The 22,548-nt window shown below is 41.8% G+C and overlaps 1 protein-coding gene and 1 long non-coding RNA gene across 2 annotated transcripts; one reads left to right on the top strand and one right to left on the bottom strand.

The window, feature by feature from the left end:
- Positions 1 to 1,509: 1,509 nt before the first annotated feature.
- On the bottom strand, positions 1,510 to 10,847 carry LOC147342610 (upstream-binding factor 1-like protein 1). Its single transcript, XM_086383213.1, is given in 5 exon segments — positions 1,510 to 3,608; positions 3,610 to 4,006; positions 5,821 to 5,929; positions 7,293 to 7,427; positions 9,617 to 10,847. Coding segments are annotated over 2 exon segments (1,239 nt in total). The 5' UTR covers positions 3,877 to 4,006; positions 5,821 to 5,929; positions 7,293 to 7,427; positions 9,617 to 10,847; the 3' UTR covers positions 1,510 to 2,636.
- On the top strand, positions 7,439 to 12,904 carry LOC147342609 (uncharacterized). Its single transcript, XR_015157403.1, has 3 exons — positions 7,439 to 9,447; positions 12,639 to 12,713; positions 12,795 to 12,904. It is a non-coding gene; the product is annotated as an uncharacterized LOC147342609 (long non-coding RNA).
- The last annotated feature ends 9,644 nt before the right edge of the window (positions 12,905 to 22,548 follow it).

Raw genomic sequence — 22,548 nt, 5'->3', positions numbered from 1 at the left:
CAGCTAAAATAAGCAAACAGATAAATAAGATTATAAAAATAAATAAATAACGATTGTTTAAAAGCATGAAAATCATTAATTTGAGATGTGTCATGATCATCATCCACAGTAATCTTTTGATGCTTTCTGAATGTTTTTTCAGCCCCTGACCATTTGTATTTTGGCTCCCCTTATAACTTTTGAACAGTTCCTCAGAGCCACATAAGAAGACACTTTTCTGGCTACGATCTTCTGTAAAATCACTGAATAAAGCATATGTGCCGTTTGTTCATTTTTTTTTTTGTCATTTGACCTGCTCTTCCAATACCTTTTCCCAGCCCACAGTGTCCTTCCCCACTCACCTGAGTTCCAGGGATTAGATGGAAACTGTCGACTCAAACAGGAGTCACCACCTGAAAGTAAAGTCATTTTATTTCATGGGAGTATTTAAGAGCCAAGCCTGGGCTTCCTCGGTGGTTCGAGGGTAAAGAATCTTCCTGGAATGCAGGAGATCTGGGTTTGATCCCTGGGACGGGAAGATCTCCTAGAGGAGGAAATGGCAGCCTGAGAATCCTGAGAGGTGAGACCCTGACCCCTGCTTTCTTCCTGCTGCTGCCCCGCACCTGTCCTTTTACAGTGAAGGGATCAGAAGTGCAGGCTGGGCAGGTTCTGGGAAGGAAGGTCTAATGACGTGGAGCAGCCGGGTCCCACAGCCATAGAGGCAGAAGTATCTCTGGGCTTGAGTTCTAGACTCCTGGCTTCAATCCCATTTCTAGAATAAAAGGGAGATGCTGTCTGGCAGGCAGTGAGCAGTGCTTCCTGCTTTTCTTCCTGAGTCTTTTCAACCAAAAGATACCTTTAGATTTTCCTAGAGGAAAGAAATCCACTTAACATTTTGTGGACGTGAATGAACTGTGAGCAAGTCATTTTGGAAGCACTAAATCTTAATCTTAAATTAGATCCTATAAGACTGGAGGTTTATTCCCAGTTCATGTATAGGTGAAGCAACAGATAAAAAGATATTTTAGTATTTTAACCAATGTTGTATTCTTCTATTAGAAAATTCAGAATTTTAGCCTATATTCATCTCATGTGTGTATTTTCCTGCCTGTTTCTTTAAACAGTTTTTATTTTGTATTGCAGTATAGACAGTTATAATTCTGTGGTAGGTCTTCCCTGTTGGTCCAAGGGTTAAGAATCTGCCTTCCCATGCAGGGGACATGGGTTTGATTCCTGGTCCCAGAAGATCTCACAGGCCCTGGAGCACCAAAGCCCACGTGTCACAACTACTAAGCCACTGCTCTAGGGCCCTGCTCCAAACCCAGGGAAACCACCCCAAGGAGAAGCTGGAGCACTGAGTTGCCCCAGCTCCCCCTAACTGGAAATGTGTCCTGCACTGCAAGAAGACCAAGATCCATGAAAAATAAGTAAATTAATCTGTGAAAAGAGAGAGAGAGAAGTTTTAATATTGTGGTAATTTCAGGTAAAGAGCAAAGGGGCTTGGCCATGAATATACCTGTGCCCATCCTTCCCCACACTTCCCTCCCATCCTGGCTGCCACACAAAATTGAGCAGAGTTCCATGTGCTCTACAGTAGTTCCCCAACTGTATATTCATGAGGAATAAAATGCCCCATTAAGACATCATGGATGAAGAGGAAGTCTCCAAATTCAACACTTTTCATATACAAGAACAATAATTGTGTGATACTAATTGTCCATGAGAATGAAAAATAGCCAGGAAAGTTTAGGAAAAAAAGTTTAATGAGATGGCATTAGATTCAAATACATCAATAAACCAAAATAATAGAAATGTGTCATAGTGATAAATGAATTCCCAAAGAGTTTAGTATCTGTGAATTAAAATACTGACACTCAAACCATACAAGTCATAACATAATACAATTTGAGTGTATGGTAAAAACATGATTCACTTGTAACCTAGAGCAGGAGGAAGGGGTTGGGGCAGAAACCTGTAGAAATTCAGACATGGCCTGAAAACTCAGGGCACTGGGTCAAAAGAGGCTGGTTTTAAGGAAAACCTAATTCAGGTGGAGGGGTTACACATTTTTAATTTTGAGATTTTGATCATTGACAAAATCTCATGGACAGTTAACAGGGATGCACACACACATGGAAATGCTGCTGCCCACGTGCTGGCCCCACTTCCAAGGAAAGGAAGGGCCAGCTCCTCAGCTCAGAGAGAAGGGCCAGAGACATCAGGGCCTGACAGCTTTCTTTAAGGCAAGTCTCCCACTTCAGTCAATCAGATCTTCCCTCCCCAGATCACTGCCTGAGTCCTGAGGGACAAGGTCACAGAGAAGGGGCTCACCGACCCCTGGATCCACTCACATGTCTGGCAGGCAGAGGGTGAGGAGAGCAAGCCTTTCCAGTTCAGGGAGCTCAGTCTAGTCCAGGGGGCCCCACAGCCCAGTCAGCTCAGGGTTTATTCCACGAGGCGTCATTGCATTGACTTTCTCTCAGGGTGAACATGGAGTGGATGGAAAAGCTAGAAATTACAGCTCAAGATGCCTTCTTTCCAAGAGGTCTCACTTTGTATGAAGAGGGAGGGAAAGAAGGAAGGCAATGAAAAAGCATGGAGAGACGAGCCCATGGACTTTTGCTGAAAGTTCTGTCCCTCCAGGTTGTGAACTAAACTCAGTTGGAATCCGAGTCAGAGGAGTCCGCTGAGGACGATGAGCTGGAGTCGCGGTCCTCCGGCTCAGAATCTCCATCTTCATCCTCACTGGGGGCTGAGGAGCGGCTGCCTTCCTCCTCTTCCTCGTTTTCCTCTGATCTCCCTGAGGCAGAAGAATGTTCTCCAGTCGTGTCTGATGATGCTAACTCTGCAGACTGAAGCCCCAGGTCCTCTCTAAGCCTTCCTTGCAGATTCCCTGATGATGGGGACTGCAGACCCATCCTTCTAATCTTGGGGTTCGGGCCCCCCGTCATGCTCGTGTTCTTACGCTTAGCACAGGTCGCCTCTCTGTAAGCAGTATATTCTTCAGGAGACAGAGTCCTGACCCAGAGATCAAGGTCCACCTTGTACTGTGTCTGCAGTCCCTCCGCCTGCTTCTTATAAAGCTCCTTCTGGTCCTGGGGGACCCGCTGCCAGCGTCTACTGATCTCCACCATGCGCTCCCTCGGGGGCACCACTTTCAGCTCCCTGCTCGACCAGAGATCCTGGTGGAACTTGTGATAGCCATTCATCGGGGGCTTCTTGGGCTCTCCGTGGAATTTCCACTGCATGGGTAAACTCTTTTCTAGGGGAGACTTCACTTTTTGAACATTCTCCTGAAGCTTCTCTGGCACTTTCATTTCACTTCTTCGAGGGACACCAGATTTCTCAGGGTTTGGGACTAGATCAGGGTGCTGTGCTCTGAACAGAGCTATTTTCTCCCTAATATCCTTTGTCTCTTTCTCAAGATCCTGACTGTGTTTCACCCTCAGCTGCTCAGGCACCTTCCTGTGTTCCTCAGACAGAACCTTGGTCAGCTCCTGGTTGCTTATCTTGGGGTGTTTTTGGATGTACTGGGGTCGCATCACTTGGGAAATGTGCCGGTAAGCTGTCAGGGACTTCTGGAACAAATAAGCATGTTTCTTGTGTTTTCTGGTGTTTTCTTGTGTTTTTTTTGGAAGGATTGCTAACATTTTCCTTAGCTTCCAGGACTAATTCTTTCAGCGTGCGAAACTTTCTCACCTTATGGGAAACCTCTAACCATTTGAGTTTGCACATTTCCCCAGAAAAATCTTTAAAAGCTACTTTTTCCCAGTCCATCACTGACTGGGTTGTTTTGAACATGTGCCCATCACTGGATGGAATGCTTTTCTCCATACTTTCCAATAACTGCACAATGTCTTCCTTGGGCCAGTCATCTTGGAGTTTAGGCATTGCCATTTCTAGGTCTTTGGGACACTTATTTGATCCCAGCAGTTCAGACACCTCAGCAGAATTTTTGTTTCTTCACTCTCAAGATTCAGCAGGTGAGTTATTTCTGAAGTCCTGCAGTGTGTGCGATCCTCTGTTTCTGTGGAGAAAGAAAAGGAAAGTTATTCTCCTATGTGACACAGGAGAGAAGCACAGCCCACTTGGGATACATCCCTTCTGTTATTTCATTTACCCTCAAGAACGTAAATGAAAACCAGCCCAACCTGTGAGTTGAGAGTCCTGTTGAGCATTATGAAGCTTCTTTTCACAATTAAAAATCCTCAGGCCTGAACCCAACTTGCCTCCCAGTCTCACCACAGTGGGTTTTACATAGAAATGAACAAGAGCCTGGGGACTCACTCAAGGGACAAAGGATGAGAGAATAGCAAGGGAAGTTTAAAATAAAAATGCCTGACAAGCAACAGGGCTTTAAAATAGCAATGAGATACCACAGCACATGGACAAGAATAGTCAAAATCCCAAAGAAGGACCAAGTACTGAGAGGGTGGAATATCAGGCAATTTGATTCATTTCGTAAGGTGATGAAAAACAGTACAAGCCTTCTGAAAGACAATAAGGCAATTTGTTACTAAACTAAATATCCTCCTACCATGTAAGTTAGGACTCATGCTCCTTTGTATTTGCTCAAATCATTTGAAAACCTGTATCCATAAAAAAGAAAAAAAAGACCTGCAATGGGATTTTATAGCCACTTTGGTCATAATCACAAAACATGAAAACAACCATAATGAATGGATAAAGCAACTCTGGTACATTAAGACCACGAAATAGTACTCAGTTCTAAAAAGAAATGAGTGATCAAGCCAGTAAGAGACATGGGGTATTCTTTTATTCATATCTCTAAGTGAATGAATCTAAGTTGAAAAACATATATATTTCATGAGTCCAACTATAAAACATTCAAGGAAAAAGGAGTATATGGGAAAAAAAGAGAAATATTATGAGGACAGTGAAATAAACCTTGCTTCCCAGCAGTTAGGATGATGGGACTGATGAATAGGTGATCACAAATGACTTTCAGCAGTCTAACCCTTCTGGATATTATAGAGCTGGATACCTGTCACTGTATATCAGTGAAAACTAACAGAATGCGCAACACCAAGAGTGAACACTAATGTGAAACCATAGACTTTGGGTGATAATGAAGTGTCAGTGGAGGTTCCTAAATCATAATAAACACACCACTCTGAGACACAATGTGATAACAGGGGGAAAACGCCTGCTTATTCTGGGAGCGCAGGATGTAGACAGGAATTCTGTACTTTCTGCTCAATATTACTGTGAATGCAATCTTCTCTAGAACACTAACACTCCTTAGGATTCTGAGCATAGCTCCCTCCTAAGAAAAGTCCAGATGGCCATAGACTGAATGTGCAGTTGAGATGATAATTGATATAATTAATCTAAGAAAGCTGTAATAGATATAATTCATCTAAGAAACATGTCATAGAAGTACAAAGGGAAGATGAAGAGAGGAGAAGGGTAAACATGTGTATGTAAGGATTGAAAAAGAGTTTAAGTGGTCAATATTTCATTTCTGGGGAGGTCAATAGACATTATAATAAGGCATATTAAATACAACTGTATACAAGAAGACCCTTCCCTTTTGACTCAGCTGGTAAAGGATCCACCTGCAGTGCGGAAGACCTGGGTTTGATCCCGGGGTTGTGAAGATCCCCTGGAGAAGGGAAAGGCTACCAACTCCAGTATTCTGGCCTAAAGAAGTCCATCCACTGGATAGCCCATGTGGTCGCAAAGAGTTGGACAGGACTGAATGACTTTCACTTCACTACTTCACAATAAGCTAGGGACTCTCTGTTTTAGCTGAGATATAAAGATGACAAAACATGTTTCATTGGAAGCTCATAGAAATGAACAAATAGGAACACTGACCTGTGGAGGAGGTGCAGGTACTTCAGGCACTGGCAGGGGAAGCCCTTCTCTGCACGTGTCTCCTGCACTCACACAAGAAGAGTCTTCTGACCGCCTCTGACAGAGCAACCTGAGAAACATTGACACATCACACACAGTGTATCACACACAGTAATCTACTCTAAACAAAGGTACTTACGTTCAGTGTTCTATTTTATTCTGTTAAAATGCAGTCCCTTCTATCTCTAATAAAAATGACTCTTAATCATAACATTAATCTTTGTTTAACTACAACTTTCAGTTCTGAGAACTCTAACAATTGAATTTTCTCTTCTCTTTGAAAATGACACTCTTCAATTTAAGTGACCTTAATGTAAGGGGAATCCATTTCTTTGATTAGCACATCAACCTACTCCCAATCATATCAGATTTGCTCTACTATCAGAAAAGTTTTCCCGTTTGGAAACATACAAATTCCGGGTTACAATAAGATCAGTTCTGGGACTTCCTTGGAGGTGCAGTGTCTAAGACTGTGCTACCAGTGGACAGGACCAGCATTTGGTCCTTCGTCAGGGAATGAGAGCCCACATTCCACAGCAAAGTGTTCACCTGCCAAGACACAGAGTACCCGTGTGGGGACTAAGAGTTTGCATGTCCCATCTAAAGGTCCCTCAAGGTGCAAGAAAGATCTGGTGCAGCCAAATTCATCAAATCCATCAATCAATTAACACACAGTTCCTTCTAATATTGTAGTTGTTTAGTCCCTGAGGCCTGTGGGACTCTTCTGCAGCCCTTGGACTGTAGCCCACCAGGCTCCTGTCCATGGGATTTTCCAGGCAAGAATACTGGAGTGGGTTGACATTGCCTTCTCCAGGGGCCCTTGAGACCCACAGATTGAACCTGTGTCTCCTGCATTAGCAGGCAGTTTCTTACCCCTGAGCCACCAGGGAAGCCAGCCATCTAATATATTGTGCTTCAAAATCAATGACTGAAGTTAATAAAAGTTTTCACTTCTATATCAGAGTGAGTGCAGACTTTCTTTTTCTTTCAGGTATTTGGTGTGTTACCAATGTTGTTTTCACAGCCATCATCAGGTCTGGGTTGCTATTGGACAATTTAAAGGCAGAAACTCCAAATTTTCCTTACAAATGTATTACTCTTCATGTTCTACAGCACAGTTTCTCATTCAAATTTTAGGTATCATGCTAAATGGAAAAACTGTCTAGGACTTCCCATCAAGAAATTCATATTTTCCTTTTATATCATGGAATCATAAGTTCATAGAATTACTCATGTTCACTCACAAATTCCAATGATTTGAAGGTAAGTCTATAGTTTCAGAGTGAAATTCTAAGTAATAACATAATTCTTATGAACTAGATTTTTCGTTTGCTTAAGAAATTCTTAAGCCTGCTACTGCTGAATTAAAATTATTCTTTTTAATTTTTGAGGGAAAGAAATATGAAGCCATCTACTCAGAACCATTTACTCACCAGATAATTGTAGATTTGGTCTCCTCAATGCTGGTGTGAAAATCAGTCCCATCCAGTCAGGAGTTCTGTGTTCTCTGGATGGGTCAGCAGCTGTAACTTTCAGAGCTGTCCATGGTCCAGCAACTCAGAACATCTCTGAACAGAAGAAACAGTGCATCTGAGATCCCACTATCAGGACCCTTGAGGCCCCTTCCTGATTAGATTACCACAGTCCCCTTGGATAAACCCAATCAACACTGTTGCTGCTGCTGCTGCTAAGTCACTCATAGTCGGCAGCCCACCAGGCTCCCCTGTCCCTGGGATACTCCAAGCAAGAACACTGGAGTGGGTTGCCATTTCCTTCTCCAGTGCATGAAAATGAAAAGTGAAAGTGGAGTCATTCAGTCGTGTCCTACTCCTAGCGACCCCATGGACCGCAGCCTACCAGGTTCCTCCATCCATGGGATTTGCCAGGCAAGAGTACTCGTGTGGGTTGCCATTGCCTTCTCCGCCAATCAACACTAACTACACTAAATCTCTCTCTAATCTCTATATGTTAATAGAATCCACAACTGAAGTCTTAGTCCTCATCACTGATTTTATATTGAATACCCATTCCTCTCTGATTTTAAGGATCTTGCATTCTCCTTAAATTCCCTCCATATTTGATTTTAGTTTACTAGGACATTTGAATATGTATCCTTCCATGTTTTGATCATTTCTGACCTTTATTCACAAGCTCTAGGGTTTAACAACATATCAAATTTACAGTGGTCATTAAAACCCCTTCAGTTCCAATCCAAATTTATCTATTCTATATATTTTATCTATAGAATAGATAAAAATATGAATAATTATTGTAGATTAGTTTGGGAATTTGAGAAAAGAGGCTCCAAACTCTGGCATCCAAGATTGATCTAATTCTGATTTTAGAGTGATTAAACAGGAACATTGCATTTTACAAAATACAGTTGTTTGTTGAGAACAATTTGATTCACCCAACATGGTCAAAAGTATATCTAGCTTGAAATGACTAGTTATTAGACCAATAACAGATTTCATAACAGTCTTGAAATTGATTTCTTCTATTTCCTAAATTATATATAAATATACTTTTAAACTAGTACTTGTGAAACATGTAAGAGTAAGATATAATTTGGAAAACCTAAATCAGTGAAATATTTTGATACATAGCTTCAAATAATGGTAAATAACTGGCATCATTGTGGGTATATACTTTTACTTATGGATGTGCACAGGCAAAGCTGAAATCATATATCAAAATATACACTGGATTGCTAAACTTTTTGGAGGATTCATGGTAGTTAGTAGACGGGATTTGCTAAAAATAAATGTTTCATCTCTATACATATAATTCATAGATTTTGATGAACTGCTCTTGAAAAAGCACAGAGATTTTTATTACATATATGGCATTCACATAAACAGTTTGCAGAGGTCAGTAGTTCTAATTAGTTTAAATATAATATTTTATCATCATAAAAATTAAGGGAGTCAATTAATGGTGCATTGTTTATAACACAAAATTAAGATTAAATATTAGCAGATTCACTATTAGAGAAAATAAAAACTTCTAAAACGTTCAGGTTCCAAAGAGGGAACGGAGCACATGAAAGCTGTATACTGTCACCCTGATTATTTAACTTCTATGCAGATTACATCATGAGGAACGCTGTGCTAGATGAAGCACAAGCTGGAACCAAGATTGCTGGGAGAAATATCAATAACCTCAGATACCCAGATGACACCACCCTTATGGCAGAAAGCAAAGAACTAAAGAGCCTCTTGATGAAAGTGAAAGAGGAGAGTAAAAAAGTTGGCTTAAACTCAACATTCAAAAAACAAAGTTCATGGCATCTGGTCCCATCACTTCATGGCAAATAGATGGGGAAACAGTGACAGACTTTACTTTTCTAGGCTCCGAAATCACTGCCGATGGTGACCCCAGCCATGAAATTAAAAGACGCTTACTCCTTGGAAGAAAAGTTACGACCAACCTAGACTGCATATTAAAAAGTAGAGACACTACTTTGCCAACAAAGGTCCATCTAGTCAGAATGATGGTTTTTCCAGTTCGTGGAATCACTCATGTTCGTAGAATCACTCATGTTCATAGAATTACTCATGTTCATTCACAAATTCCAATGATTTGAAGGTAAGTCTATAGTTTCAGAGTGAATTCTAAGTAATAACATAATTCTTATGAACTAGATTTTTCATTTGCTTAAGAAATTCTTAAGCCTGCTACTGCTGAATTAAAATTATTCTTTTTAATTTTTGAGGGAAAGAAATATGAATCCATCTCCTCAGAACCATTTACTCACCAGAAAGTTGTAGATTTGGTCTCCTCAATGCTGGTATGAAAATCAGTCCCATCCAGTCAGGAGTTCTGCGTTCTCTGGATGGGTCAGCAGCTGTAACTTTCAGAGCTGTCCATGGTCCAGCCAACTCAGAACACCTCTGAACAGAAGAAACAGTGCATCTGAAATCGACTATCAGGACCCTTGAAGCCCCTTCCTGATTAGATTACCACAGTTCCCTTGGATAAACCCAATCAGCACTAACTGCACTAACTCTCTCTAATCTCTATATGTTAATAGAAATCCACAGCTGAAGTCCCAGTCCTCATCACTGATTTTATATTGAACACCCATTTCTCTCTGATTTTAAGGATCCTGTGTTCTCCTTAAATTCAGTTTTTCCAGTAGTCATGTATGGATGTGAGAGTTGGACAGTGAAGAAAGCTGAATGCTGAAGAATTGATGCTTTTGAACTGTGGTGTAGGAGAAGACTCTTTAGACTTCCTTTGATTGCAAGGAGATCCAACCAGCAAATGGACTTTACAATGTTTTGTATATATGCATTCAAATCCTTAAAAAGTATATTTGTCTTTGACCCAGTAATTCTAACCTTGATAAAACTTCAAAGGAATTCATTGGACAAAACCTCACAAATCTGAAACTTTGCTTTAACTATTTCTTTCTCTACTGCATGTAATCTATGTATAAAGCAAGGAAAAAATATTGAGGTTTTTACTTTCCCCAGAAAAATCTGAGACCTCTTGAATTTAGGACAGCATTCTTTCATTCTGTTCATGAAGTAGTGAGTTAATGCACCCATTGTGCTAGTGACTCAGTTGTGTCCGACCCTCTGTGACCACAAGGACTGTAGCCACCAGGCTTCTCGGTCTATGGGATTCTCCAGGCAAGAATACTGGAGTGGGTTGCCATCCCTTTCTCCAAAATGTGCCCCTTACCAAATTATGTCTAAGTCTCAACAGCCAGTATCTCTTTAACTTTATTTTTAGAATAGAGTCTGTGCAGACTCTGCATGGCGAAGGTACCATGATGAGACCATCCAGGGTAGAGAGTGGACCCTAAATCTGCTGACCAGTGTCCTGATGAGAGAAAGCAGAGGGATGTTTTAGATGTACCAGAAAAGGTCTTGTAAGGAAGCAGAGATTCAAGTTCAATGACATAATTTGAGGATTTCCAGGAGCCACCTGGCACTGGAAGAGATAAAGACAAATTATTTTAGAGATTTTGAAAGGAGTATGGCCCTGCCAACGCCTTGATTTCCAGCCTCCAGATGTGTCAGAGAATACACTGTTTTGTTTTTTTTTTTAATTTTATTTTATTTTTAAACTTTAAAATATTGTATTAGTTTTCCCAAATATCAAAATGAATCCACCACAGGTATACATGTGTTCCCCATCCTGAACCCTCCTCCCTCCTCCCTCCCCATACCATCCCTCTGGGTCGTCCCAGTGCACCAGCCCCAAGCATCAAGTCCTTAAGCAACCCCATGTGGGGTCGGGTGTTGCGGAAGCCCTAAAAAACTGATTAAAAAAATAGTGACTTCCAGGGACAATGGAGGGAGAAGGCAATGGAAACCCAATCTAGTACTGTTGCCTGGAAAATCCCATGGATGGAGGAGCCTGGTAAGCTGCTATCCCTGGGGTGACTAAGAGTCAGACACGACTGAGTGACTTCCCTTTCACTTTTCAATGGAAAACATTTTCACTCCAATGTTCTTGCCTGGAGAACCCCAGGGACAGGGGAGCTTGGTGGGCTGTCATCTATGGGGTCCCAAAGAGTTGGACACGACTGAGTGACTTAACAGTAGCAGGGACAATGGCTAGGCCTTCATTTTCTCAACTTTGAGGTCCTTCACCACTTCTTCAGTTCAGTTCAGTCGCTCAATAGTTTCTGACTTCTTGTGATCCCATGGACTGCAGGATATCAGGCTTCTCTGTCCTTCACTAGCTTTTGGAGCTCACTCAAATTCATGTCCACTGAGTCTCGGGTGCCATCCAACCATCTCATCCTCTGTCATTTCCCTTCAATCTTTCCTGGAGTTGGAATCTTAACTAATGAGTGACTTCTTCACATCAGTTGCCCAAAGTATTGAAGCTTCAGTTACAGCACAAGTCCTTCCATCGAATATTCAGGATTGATTTCCGTTAGGATTGACTGATTTCATCTCCTCTCAGTGCAAGGGACTCTCAAGAGTCTTCTCCAACACCACAGTTTAAAAGCATCAATTCTTTGGCACTCAGCTTTGTTTATGGCCCAACTGTCACATCTGTACTTGACTAGTGGGAAAACCATAGCTTTGACCTGATGGACCTTTGTTGGCAAAGTAATGTCTCTGCTTTTTAATATGCTGTCTAGGTTGGTGATAACTTTCCTTCTAAGGAGTAAGCGTCTTTTAATTTCATGGCTGCAGTCACCATCTGCAGTGATTTTGGAGCCCAAAAAAATAAAGTCTGACACTTTCCACTGTTTCCCCATCTATTTTCCGTGAAGTGATGGGACCAGATGCCATGATCTTCATTTTCTGAATGTTGAGTTGTAAGCCAGATTTTTCACTCTACTCTTTCACTTTCATCAAGAGTCTCTTTAGTCCTTCTTTACTTTGTGCCATAAGGGTGGTGTCATCTGCGTATTTGAGGTTAGTGATATTTCTCCAGGCAATCTTGATTCTGGCTTGTGTTTCATCCAGCCTGGCATTTCACTGATGTACTCTGCCTGTAAGTTAAATAAGCAGGGTGACAATATAAGGCCCTGACATACTCCTTTCTCAATTTTGAACCAGTCTGTTCCATGTCCTGTTCTAATTGTTGCCTCTTGAACTGCATGCAGGTTTCTCAGGAGACACGTCAGGTGTTCTGGTATTCCCATCTCCTTAAGAATTTTCCACCATTTGCCGTGATCCACACAGTCAAAGGCTTTAGTGCAGTCAGTGAAGCAGAAGTAGATATTTTTCTGGAATTATCTTGCCTTTTCTATGATCCAATGGATGTGGCAATGTGATCTCTTGTTTCTCTGCCTTTTACAAATTCAGCTTGAACCTCCGGATGGTCTCGGTTCATGAAGCCTGGCTTGGAGAATTTTGAGCATTACTTTGCTAGCCTGTGGGGTGAGTGCAATTTGTGTGGTAGTTTGAACATTTTTGGCATTGCCTTTATTTGGAATTGGAATGAAAACTTATCTTTTCCAGTCCTGTGGCCACTGCTGAGTTTTCCAAATTTGCTGGCATATTGAGACCAGCACTTTAGCAGCAGCATCTTTTAGGATTTGAAAGAGCTCAGCTGGAATTCCATCACCGCCACTAGCTTTATTTGCAGTGATGCTTTCTAAGGCCCACTGACTATGCACTCCAGGATGTCTGGCTCTAGGTGAGTGATCACACCATCATGGCTATTAGAGTCACTAAGATCTTTTTTGTTATAGTTCTTCTGTGTATTCTTGCCAATTCCTCTTAATATCTTCTGCTTCTGTCAGGCCCATACTATTTCTGTGCCTTATTGTGCCCATCTTTGCATGACATGTTCCCTTGATAGCTCTAATTTCCTGAAGATTTCTATTTTTTCCCATTATGATTTTCCTCTATTTTTTTGCATTGATCACCTAGGAAGCCTTTCCTATCTCTCCTTGCTCCAACATTTTGGCCACCTGATGAGAAGAGCTGAGTCATTTAAAAAGACCCTGATGCTGGGAAAGATTGAGGGCAGGAGGAGAAGGGGACGACAGAGGATTAGACAGTTGGATGGCATCACTGAATCAATGGACTTGTGTTTGGGTGAACTCTGGCAGTTGGTGATGGACAGGGAGGCCTGGTAGCTGGGGTTCATGCGATTGCAAAGAGTCAGACACTACTGAGTGACTTAACTGAACTTAATAGACAAAATATTATTCCTTCTTTGACAAAATTTTCCAAAGATAGCTAACATAACAGACATAAAGTACTAGGGATAAAGTCAAGAGTAGAGAGGAAACTGAGGTGCAGATTCACAGCTTAAGGAAATTCTATTATTTTGCGGTTAATAATATGTACTACATATGCTTGTTTTATAATGTTGATTTCGAGATTTCCCTGAGACAATCAGTCTCTTTTTGACAGGTCTCAAACCAGCTTCTCTGTTTATCTCATTTTATCTCCTGAACTTCTCTTGGACCCTCGGTCCTTCAGTTCACAGAAGGCCGTTCTCTGTGGTATGGAATCCAAGGCATTTCCTTTCAGCCACTTCTCTTTTCATTTTCACCTTTTTACTTCACTTTCCTGGAATACATCTCTGATTCTAACTCTCTTGATTGAATAACTCATTTTTTTTGTTATGTTCCATTTAGGATAAACCTTGTAAAACTGGGTGGAAAATGTGCTGAAGAGATCAGGGAATTCTGAAGAGTACAAATCCTGCATTTGCAATCCAAACATAAATTTCAATTCAGGATTTGCAACAATTTTCATTTTATTTTTAAGGGTCAACTTAGATTATAAAATTGATATATAACAAAGGTGGTGTGATTTTCTCATTTAGCAAATACAAGGAAAGGAATTTTCCTTCCCTTGCTCTGCAGAATCATTGCATCCCACACACTACGGAACTTCAAGTAAGAATTAACCTGCCATATCTTTAGTGTGAGGATGTTCATGCTCTTGGGGTGGTGATTATATCACTGGCACCTTGTAAGTGGCCCCAAATTCTAGAAATGGAGTTTCCAGTGCCCAAGGAAGATCTTGTAAAATTACTGGAAGACATGTAGAATAGTCCCCTGCTCAGTGATGGCCACACATTCAAAATACCTCTGTCCCTGATAGACTGGGGGAAAATTACTTGTAAGATACTTCTGGAGAAATGTGTATAATGGAATGGTTAGAAACTTTTATAACATGAGCGAACTGTGCCCTTTAAGAATTATTCCTGGAAATTAAGGAATATTTGAATTTCCTCACAAAAATAAAACACATGTGCGCATGCACACTTACCCATTTTTTAAAGAACTTATGGCCCTAATACTTCCCAAAACACCCCAAACTGAGTATCAGGGCCTGACAATGTTCCTGTCTGAGAAAGATAAGTAGTTCTCAGAGAACATAAAGCTGAAATACATTCAAGATTTCAAGGAGAAATAGGAGTCCGAGGAGAAAGTGGTTCACTTCAGGGAACAGGATTCGAGTGTTCAATAGTCCAAGACAATAGATGTTCCCAAAGAAATATTCCAAGAAATTATGTGTCCAGTTTTCCAAGAAATCAGATGTCCTCAAAGGAATCCAAATGAAAGCCCACAAGAAGTTTTAGGACAATGTACAAAAGTTGAATGTCCCCCAGAAAACTATTTTTCCATGAGGGATTCACTTCCATGGAGAGTCTAAAAACCCCTTCAAGCTCTGTGAAGAATACCGTTGGTAGCTTGATAGGGATTGCATTGAATCTATAAATTGCTTTGGGTAGTATACTCATTTTCACTATATTGATTCTTCCAATCCATGAACATGGTATATTTCTCCATCTATTAGTGTCCTCTTTGATTTCTTTCACCAGTGTTTTATAGTTTTCTATATATAGGTCTTTAGTTTCTTTAGGTAGATATATTCCTAAGTATTTTATTCTTTCCATTGCAATGGTGAATGGAATTGTTTCCCTAATTTCTCTTTCAATTTTCTCATTATTAGTGTATAGGAATGCAAGGGATTTCTGTGTGTTGATTTTATATCCTGCAACTTTACTATAATCATTGATTAGTTCTAGTAATTTTCTGGTGGAGTCTTTAGGGTTTTCTATGTAGAGGATCATGTCATCTGCAAACAGTGAGAGTTTTACTTCTTCTTTTCCAATTTGGATTCCTTTTATTTCTTTTTCTGCTCTGATTGCTGTGGCCAAAACTTCCAAAACTATGTTGAATAGTAATGGTGAAAGTGGGCACCCTTGTCTTGTTCCTGACTTTAGAGGAAATGCTTTCAATTTTTCACCATTGAGGATAATGTTTGCTGTGGGTTTGTCATATATAGTTTTTATTATGTTGAGGTATGTTCCTTCTATTCCTGCTTTCTGGAGAGTTCTTATCATAAATGGATATTGAATTTTGTCAAAGGCTTTCTCTGCATCTATTGAGATAATCATATGGTTTTTGTTTTTCAGTTTGTTAATGTGGTGTATAACATTGATTGATTTGCGGATATTGAAGAATCCTTGCATCCCTGAGATAAAGCCCACTTGGTCATGGTGTATGATCTTTTTAATGTGTTGTTGGATTCTGATTGCTAGAACAAATAATTTCACAATTTGTATGGAAATACAAAAAACCTCAAATAGCCAGAGCTATCTTGAGAAAGAAGAATGGAACTGGAGGAATCAACCTACCTGACTTCAGGCTCTATTACAAAGCCACAGTTATCAAGACAGTATGGTACTGGCACAAAGACAGAAATATTGATCAATGGAACAAAATAGAAAGCCCAGAGATAAATCCATGCACATATGGACACCTTATCTTTGACAAAGGAGGCAAGAATATACAATAGATTAAAGACAATCTCTTTAACAAGTGGTGCTGGGAAAACTGGTCAACCACTTGTAAAAGAATGAAACTAGAACACTTTCTAACACCATACACAAAAATAAACTCAAAATGGATTAAAGATCTCAACATAAGACCAGAAACTATAAAACTCCTAGAGGAGAACATAGGCAAAACACTCTCCGACATACATCACAGCAGGATCCTCTATGACCCACCTCCCAGAATATTGGAAATAAAAGCAAAAATAAACAAATGGGACCTAATTAAACTTAAAAGCTTCTGCACAACAAAGGAAACTATTAGCAAGGTGAAAAGGCAGCCTTCAGAATGGGAGAAAATAATAGCAAATGAAGCAACGGACAAACAACTAATCTCAAAAATATACAAGCAACTCCTACAGCTCAACTCCAGAAAAATAAATGACCCAATCAAAAAATGGGCCAAAGAACTAAATAGACATTTCTCCAAAGAAGACATACAGATGGCTAACAAACACATGAAAAGATGCTCAACATCACTCGTTATCAGAGAAATGCAAATCAAAACCACTATGAGGTACCATTTCACGCCAGTCAGAATGGCTGCAATCCAAAAGTCTACAAGCAATAAGCGCTGGAGAGGGTGTGGAGAAAAGGGAACCCTCTTACACTGTTGGTGGGAATGCAAACTAGTACAGCCACTATGGAGAACAGTGTGGATATTCCTTAAAAAACTGGAAATAGAACTGCCATATGATCCAGCAATCCCACTGCTGGGCATACACACTGAGGAAACCAGAAGGGAAAGAGACACGTGTACCCCAATGTTCATCGCAGCACTGTTTATAATAGCCAGGACATGGAAGCAACCTAGATGCCCATCAGCAGATGAATGGATAAGAAAGCTGTGGTACATATACACAATGGAGTATTACTCTGCCATTAAAAAGAATACATTTGAATCAGTTCTAATGAGATGGATGAAACTAGAACCTATTATATAGAGTGAAGTAAGCCAGAAAGAAAAACACCAATACAGTATACTAATGCATATATATGGAATTTAGAAAGATGGTAACAATAACCCTGTGTACGAGACAGCAAAAGAGACACCAATGTATAGATCAGTCTTATGGACTCTGTGGGAGAGGGAGAGGGTGGGGAGATTTGGGAGAATAGCATTGAAACATGTATAATATCATGTGTGAAACGAGTTGCCAGTCCAGGTTCGATGCACGGTACTGGATGCTTGGGGCTGGTGCACTGGGATGACCCAGAGGGAGGGTAGGGTAGGGAAGGGAGGAGGGAAGAGGGTTCAGGATGGGGAACGCGGGTATACCTGTGGCGGATTCATTTTGATATTTGGCAAAACCAATACAATATTGTAAAGTTTAAAAATAAAATAAAATAAAAAAATAAAAAATAAAAACCCTTCAAGGACAGAGGACAGATTTTCCATGAGGATTCGTGGTCAGGTCTAGTTGCAAGAATCTCCCTGCAGGAGACTGGAGATTGGCAGATCCTGCCAAGGCATCCTGAACAGTCAGAAATAGCATTATAAGAATCAGGCTGAGGAGGTGGAGAAACAGTACGAGGTGGACCTGGGTCCTCAGCTCTAGAGTTAGTGTCCTGAAGGATGTGCTGTAGATGGGGACCGTAGATCTGCCTGAATTGGGCTCAGGGATTCCCTCATGTTCATGTTCTCACACTTTCTGTAAGTTGTCTCTCTTATGCAATAGATACATATATATATATATATATATATATATATTTTACAACTTGTGAACCCACATGGACACATCGTTGTCAACCAAGCCCATAGTTTTCACTGTGGTTATATGAAAATTTTTTTATTTTAATACATAAAGGTCTTTGAATTAGATAGATACATACTAGGTAGATAGGCAAATAGCTAGTTATTTCAGACTCTTCAAAATACTTTCATATTTTACTTTATTAAACAAATATTTGTTAAAGATGATTTTGAATTTTTTTTTTTTAAATAACAAGCAATTAAGTAGTGCACAAGGCATTTGGTATTCAAAAATGACCATTAGATTTATTTCCCATGGAGTGCTGTGTATGAAGTTTCATTCACTGGTATGCTCTTTAATATATGCTTTTAGGAGGCACTGTACATAAATGCGTTTGATTTCTTAAAGTTTCCAGAAATTTTCAATTTTTATTCTTTTATTAATAGATGACTAAAACATTGAATTCATTTGGAAATTTTCTTATCAGTTTGTGCAACTTGCTTCCCTAATTGGCTTTAATTTGCAAAATTAGGTCTAAGTTACAGTTCTTTTTACCTAAAATCAGGAGATTTTCTCATAAGATATTTTTGCCATGAAGTGCTAACAAGTCTTATAACCCAAGATAGATAGTGAGATATCCAGTCAAGTGGGGCTCTTCTTGTGAATTTCAGTTCAGTTCAGTTGCTCAGTCTTGTCCGACTCTTTGCGACCCCATGAATTGCAGCATGCCAGGCCTCCCTGTCCTTCACCAACTCCCGGAGTTCACTCAAACTTACGTCCATTGAGTTGGTGATGCCATCCAGCCATCTGATCCTCTGTTGTCCCCTTTTCCTCCTGCCCCCAATTCTTCCCAGCATCACAGTCTTTTCCAATGAGTCAGCTCTTTGCATGAGGTGGCCAAAGTATTGGAGTTTCAACTTAAGCATCAGTCCTTCCAATGAACACCCAGGACTGATCTCCTTTAGGATGGACTGTTTGGATCTCCTTGCAGTTCAAGGTACTCTCAAGAGTCTTCTCCAACACCACAGTTCAAAAGCATCAATTCTTTGGCACTCAGCCTTCTTCACAGTCCAAGTCTCACATCCATACATGACCACAGGAAAAACATAGCCTTGACTAGACGACCTGTGTTGGCAAAGTAATGTCTCTGCTTTTGAATATGCTATCTAGGTTGGTCATAATTGTCCTTCCAAGGAGTAAGTGTCTTTTACTTTCATGGCTGCAATCACCATCTGTAGTGATTTTGGATCCCCAAAAAATAAAGTCTTGTGAATTTAAAGCACATATTTTTTAATTCATTCAGCATCTACTGTTTTCTAAGTCATGTCTTGTTCAGTTCAGTTCAGTTTAGTTGCTCAGTCGTGTCCAGCTCTTTGCAACCCCATGAATTGCAACATGCCAGGCCATCCTGTCCATCACCAACTCCCGGAGTTCACTCAAACTCATGTCCATCGAGTCAGTGATGCCATCCAGCCATCTCATCCACTGTTGTCCCCTTCTCCTCCTGCCCCCAACCCCTCCCAGCATCAGGGTCTTTTCCAATGAGTCAACTCTTCACATTAGGTGGCCAAAGTACTGGAGTTTCAGCTTTAGCATCATTCCTTCCAAAGAAATCCCAGGGCTGATCTCCTTCAGAATGGAATGGTTGGATCTCCTTGCAGTCCAAGGGACTCTCAAGAGTCTTCTCCAACACCACAGTTCAAAAGCATCAATTCTTCAATGCTCAGCCTTCTTCACAGTCCAACTCTCATCCATACATGACCACAGTGATTTCGGAGCCCCCTAAAAAATAAAGTCTGACACTGTTTCCACTGTTTCCCCATCTATTCCGCATGAAGTGATGGGACCGGATGCCATGATCTTCGTTTTCTGAATGTTGAGCTTTAAGCCAACTTTTTCACTCTCCTTTTTCACTTTCATCAAGAGGCTTTTTAGTTCCTCTTCACTTTCTGGCATAAGGGTGGTGTCATTTGCATATCTGAGGTTATTGATATTTCTCCCGGCAATCTTGATTCCAGCTTGTGTTTCCTCCAGTCCAGCGTTTCTCATGATGTACACTGCATAGAAGTTAAATAAGCAGGGTGACAATATACAGCCTTGAAGTACTTTTCTTATTTGGAACCAGTCTGTTGTTCCATGTCCAGTTCTAAATGTTGCTTCCTGACCTGCATACAGATTTCTCAACAGGCAGATCAGGTGGTCTGGTATTCCCATCTCTTTCAGAATTTCCCACAGTTTATAGAGGATAAAAAACCTAAAATTACAATTGTTGACTTTATAGTATGTCATTCTATCCTTGAAGATTGAACAGATTTTCTAAGCATGTCTTGTTGCATAGGATACAAGCCTAAAAGTTACAGTTCTTGACTTTATAGTATTTCATTCTTGAAGATGGAGCAGTAACTGTAATCAGTAATAGAAAGCATTATCTTTGAGAGAGCCATGCAAAGCATATGTAGGGTCACAATATACAAAGGGTGACTGATACAGGAGCCAAGATGAAGTGAAAGTAGTAATGAGAATGAGGCAGGAGAGGCGGAACAATCAGTCACAGAAGTTAATGGGCAGGACAGTGTACAGATCCAGGTGTGTGTCCCAGGCCTTCCCTTTCCCGGCTGTGACCCAGTGTTCCCAATTTCTCTGCCCTGTCTCCTTGAAACTCTCATTGCCAGTGCCCAGAAAAATGACAACCACCTTAGTGCAGTGGTTGTTTAGCTTAGTTTCTAAATTATCTGTTTAATTTAGAAACAAAGTTTTCACCTTTTCTTGTATTATCCTTTAAAATATCAAGGGATTCGGCTTTGAACAAAAACAATAGGAATAAAAAATACAAACGTTATCTAGAAAAAAAAAATGTAAGTGGTGCTACAGAAAAATATTGAATCAAAGATAGTATACAAAGGCCTCATGGCCGTAGACTGAAGCCCTACAGCTCAGGATTCCGCGGCCCCATGGGCGGGAGCAAGAGCAGGGGCGGCCCTGGGGACCCTCTGACCCTGAAGGGATGGAGACCCCCGACCTCAGCCCCGCCTCTGGTTCCGTGTCACTGTTGGGGACAGAGCTCTTGTGAGCTTAGAGTCTGTCCCTGGTTCTCCATCCTTTCTGGAAGGAGTCTGTCCATTCCCAGAGAGAGGCGTGTCTCCAGAATCTGTGCAGCCGCGGATCTGAGCTCTGAGCCATCACCTGGGCCGCCGCCGGGAGGAGCGCCGAGGCGGAGAGCGGGGTGCGCGGCGCCGGAGCCCTGGAGGACACGTGAAGGCGCGCGGGGAGCCGGACCCCGGCTGGTCTGCGGGAGGTGTCCGGCTCCTTGCCGCGGAAGCCGCGCAGGGAGTGAGGAGGCCGCGGAGGGCGACGGAGAGCAGACCGAGCCCTGGGTGGGAGACGGCGGCTTCCTCACAGGACCCGGGCTCCTTCTGTCCACTAGTACCTGGTGGCGCCGAGGAGGCCTGCGTCCCCGGGGATACTGTCGCGGGAGGGAGGCGGTCAGAAAACCGGGATCTGCGGGCCCTGTGCTGGAAACGGGGCGCGCCGGGCCACGAAGCCCCAGAGGAGATTCGCGGACTTTTGTGGCCGCGACCTCACCTCCGGCTCCGCGGGCAAGGACGCCGAGGGCCCCGTGCGCGGAGCGAGGCCGCGGGGGACTTCTGTGTCCAGGGCGACCTGAGAGGAGGATCCCCGGGGCTACAGGACCTCCCAGGCCAGGCGCAGCCGGCCGTGGACAGGGAAGCTCCGGAGCTCCTGTGTGCGCTCAGTTTCTCCTCCTCCTGGGGACCCCGAGGACGACTGCAACCCGCCAGGCTCCTCTGTCCATGGAATCTTCCACGCAAGAATTCCGGAGGGGACTGCGTCTCCTCCTCCAGTGGATTGTCCCTGGTCAAGCATCTACCCCGCGTCCTACCTGCGTGTCTTCTGTGTCTCGCGTTGGCAGGCAGAGTCTTTAACTCTTGAGCCTCCTGAGAAGCCCTAGTGTGCTCCTAGCACTGGCCTTTTTCCTCTGAGATAAATACAGCTGGGGTTTCCTGTTTATTTGTTTGCTTTCAACTCTGAATATCATGCTGTTTGTTTAAATTTATTTCTTCAAATAAACATGTACCAACAACTGCTGACTGCCATGCAAAATATAAAGGAGTAGAAAACATGCCAACAAGGATGTGGAGTAACAGAAACTCATTTATTGCTGTTGGCTATGCACAATGGCACAGACACTTAGGAATAAACTTTGGCAGTTCTGCCAAATCTAAACATGTGTTTGTCCAGCAATCTCACTCTTTGTTATTTGCACAAGGACGTAGAAAATGTCTGCTTACCCAAAACATGTGCACAGACGTCTGTAGCAACTTTGTTCATAATTGTGAAAACATAGGAGCAACCAAGACGTCCCTCACTAGGTGAAGGGATGAGTAAACCATGGCACATCCAGACCCCGAAATGTTACTCAGCGCTCAAAAGAAAGGAGCTATCAAACCACAGGGAGACAGAAAGGAAGCCTGATTGTATATGAATAAGCGAGGGAAGGCAGTCTGCAAAGGCCACAAAGGTTCCGCTTTGCTGCAGGATTTTGCTTGTGGGGGAGGCTATGCATGTGTGAGGGAGGGGGTTTATCAGAATCCCCTTACTTCGCTCAGTTTTGCTGTAAACTTAAACTGTTTGGGAAAATTAGCTTTATTTAAAAAATGAAAAAGAAGTAAGAAGTGTTTCAGTGACCTCAAAACTCTGG

Source organism: Bos grunniens, chromosome 29 (assembly GCF_055505025.1).
Source record: "Bos grunniens cultivar Pamir isolate PY7600 chromosome 29, Bosgru_T2T1.0, whole genome shotgun sequence".
Lineage (NCBI taxonomy): Eukaryota > Metazoa > Chordata > Mammalia > Artiodactyla > Bovidae > Bos > Bos grunniens.
The sequence above is the reverse complement of the archived record's forward strand: the minus strand, read 5'-3'. Positions and strand labels throughout refer to the sequence as shown.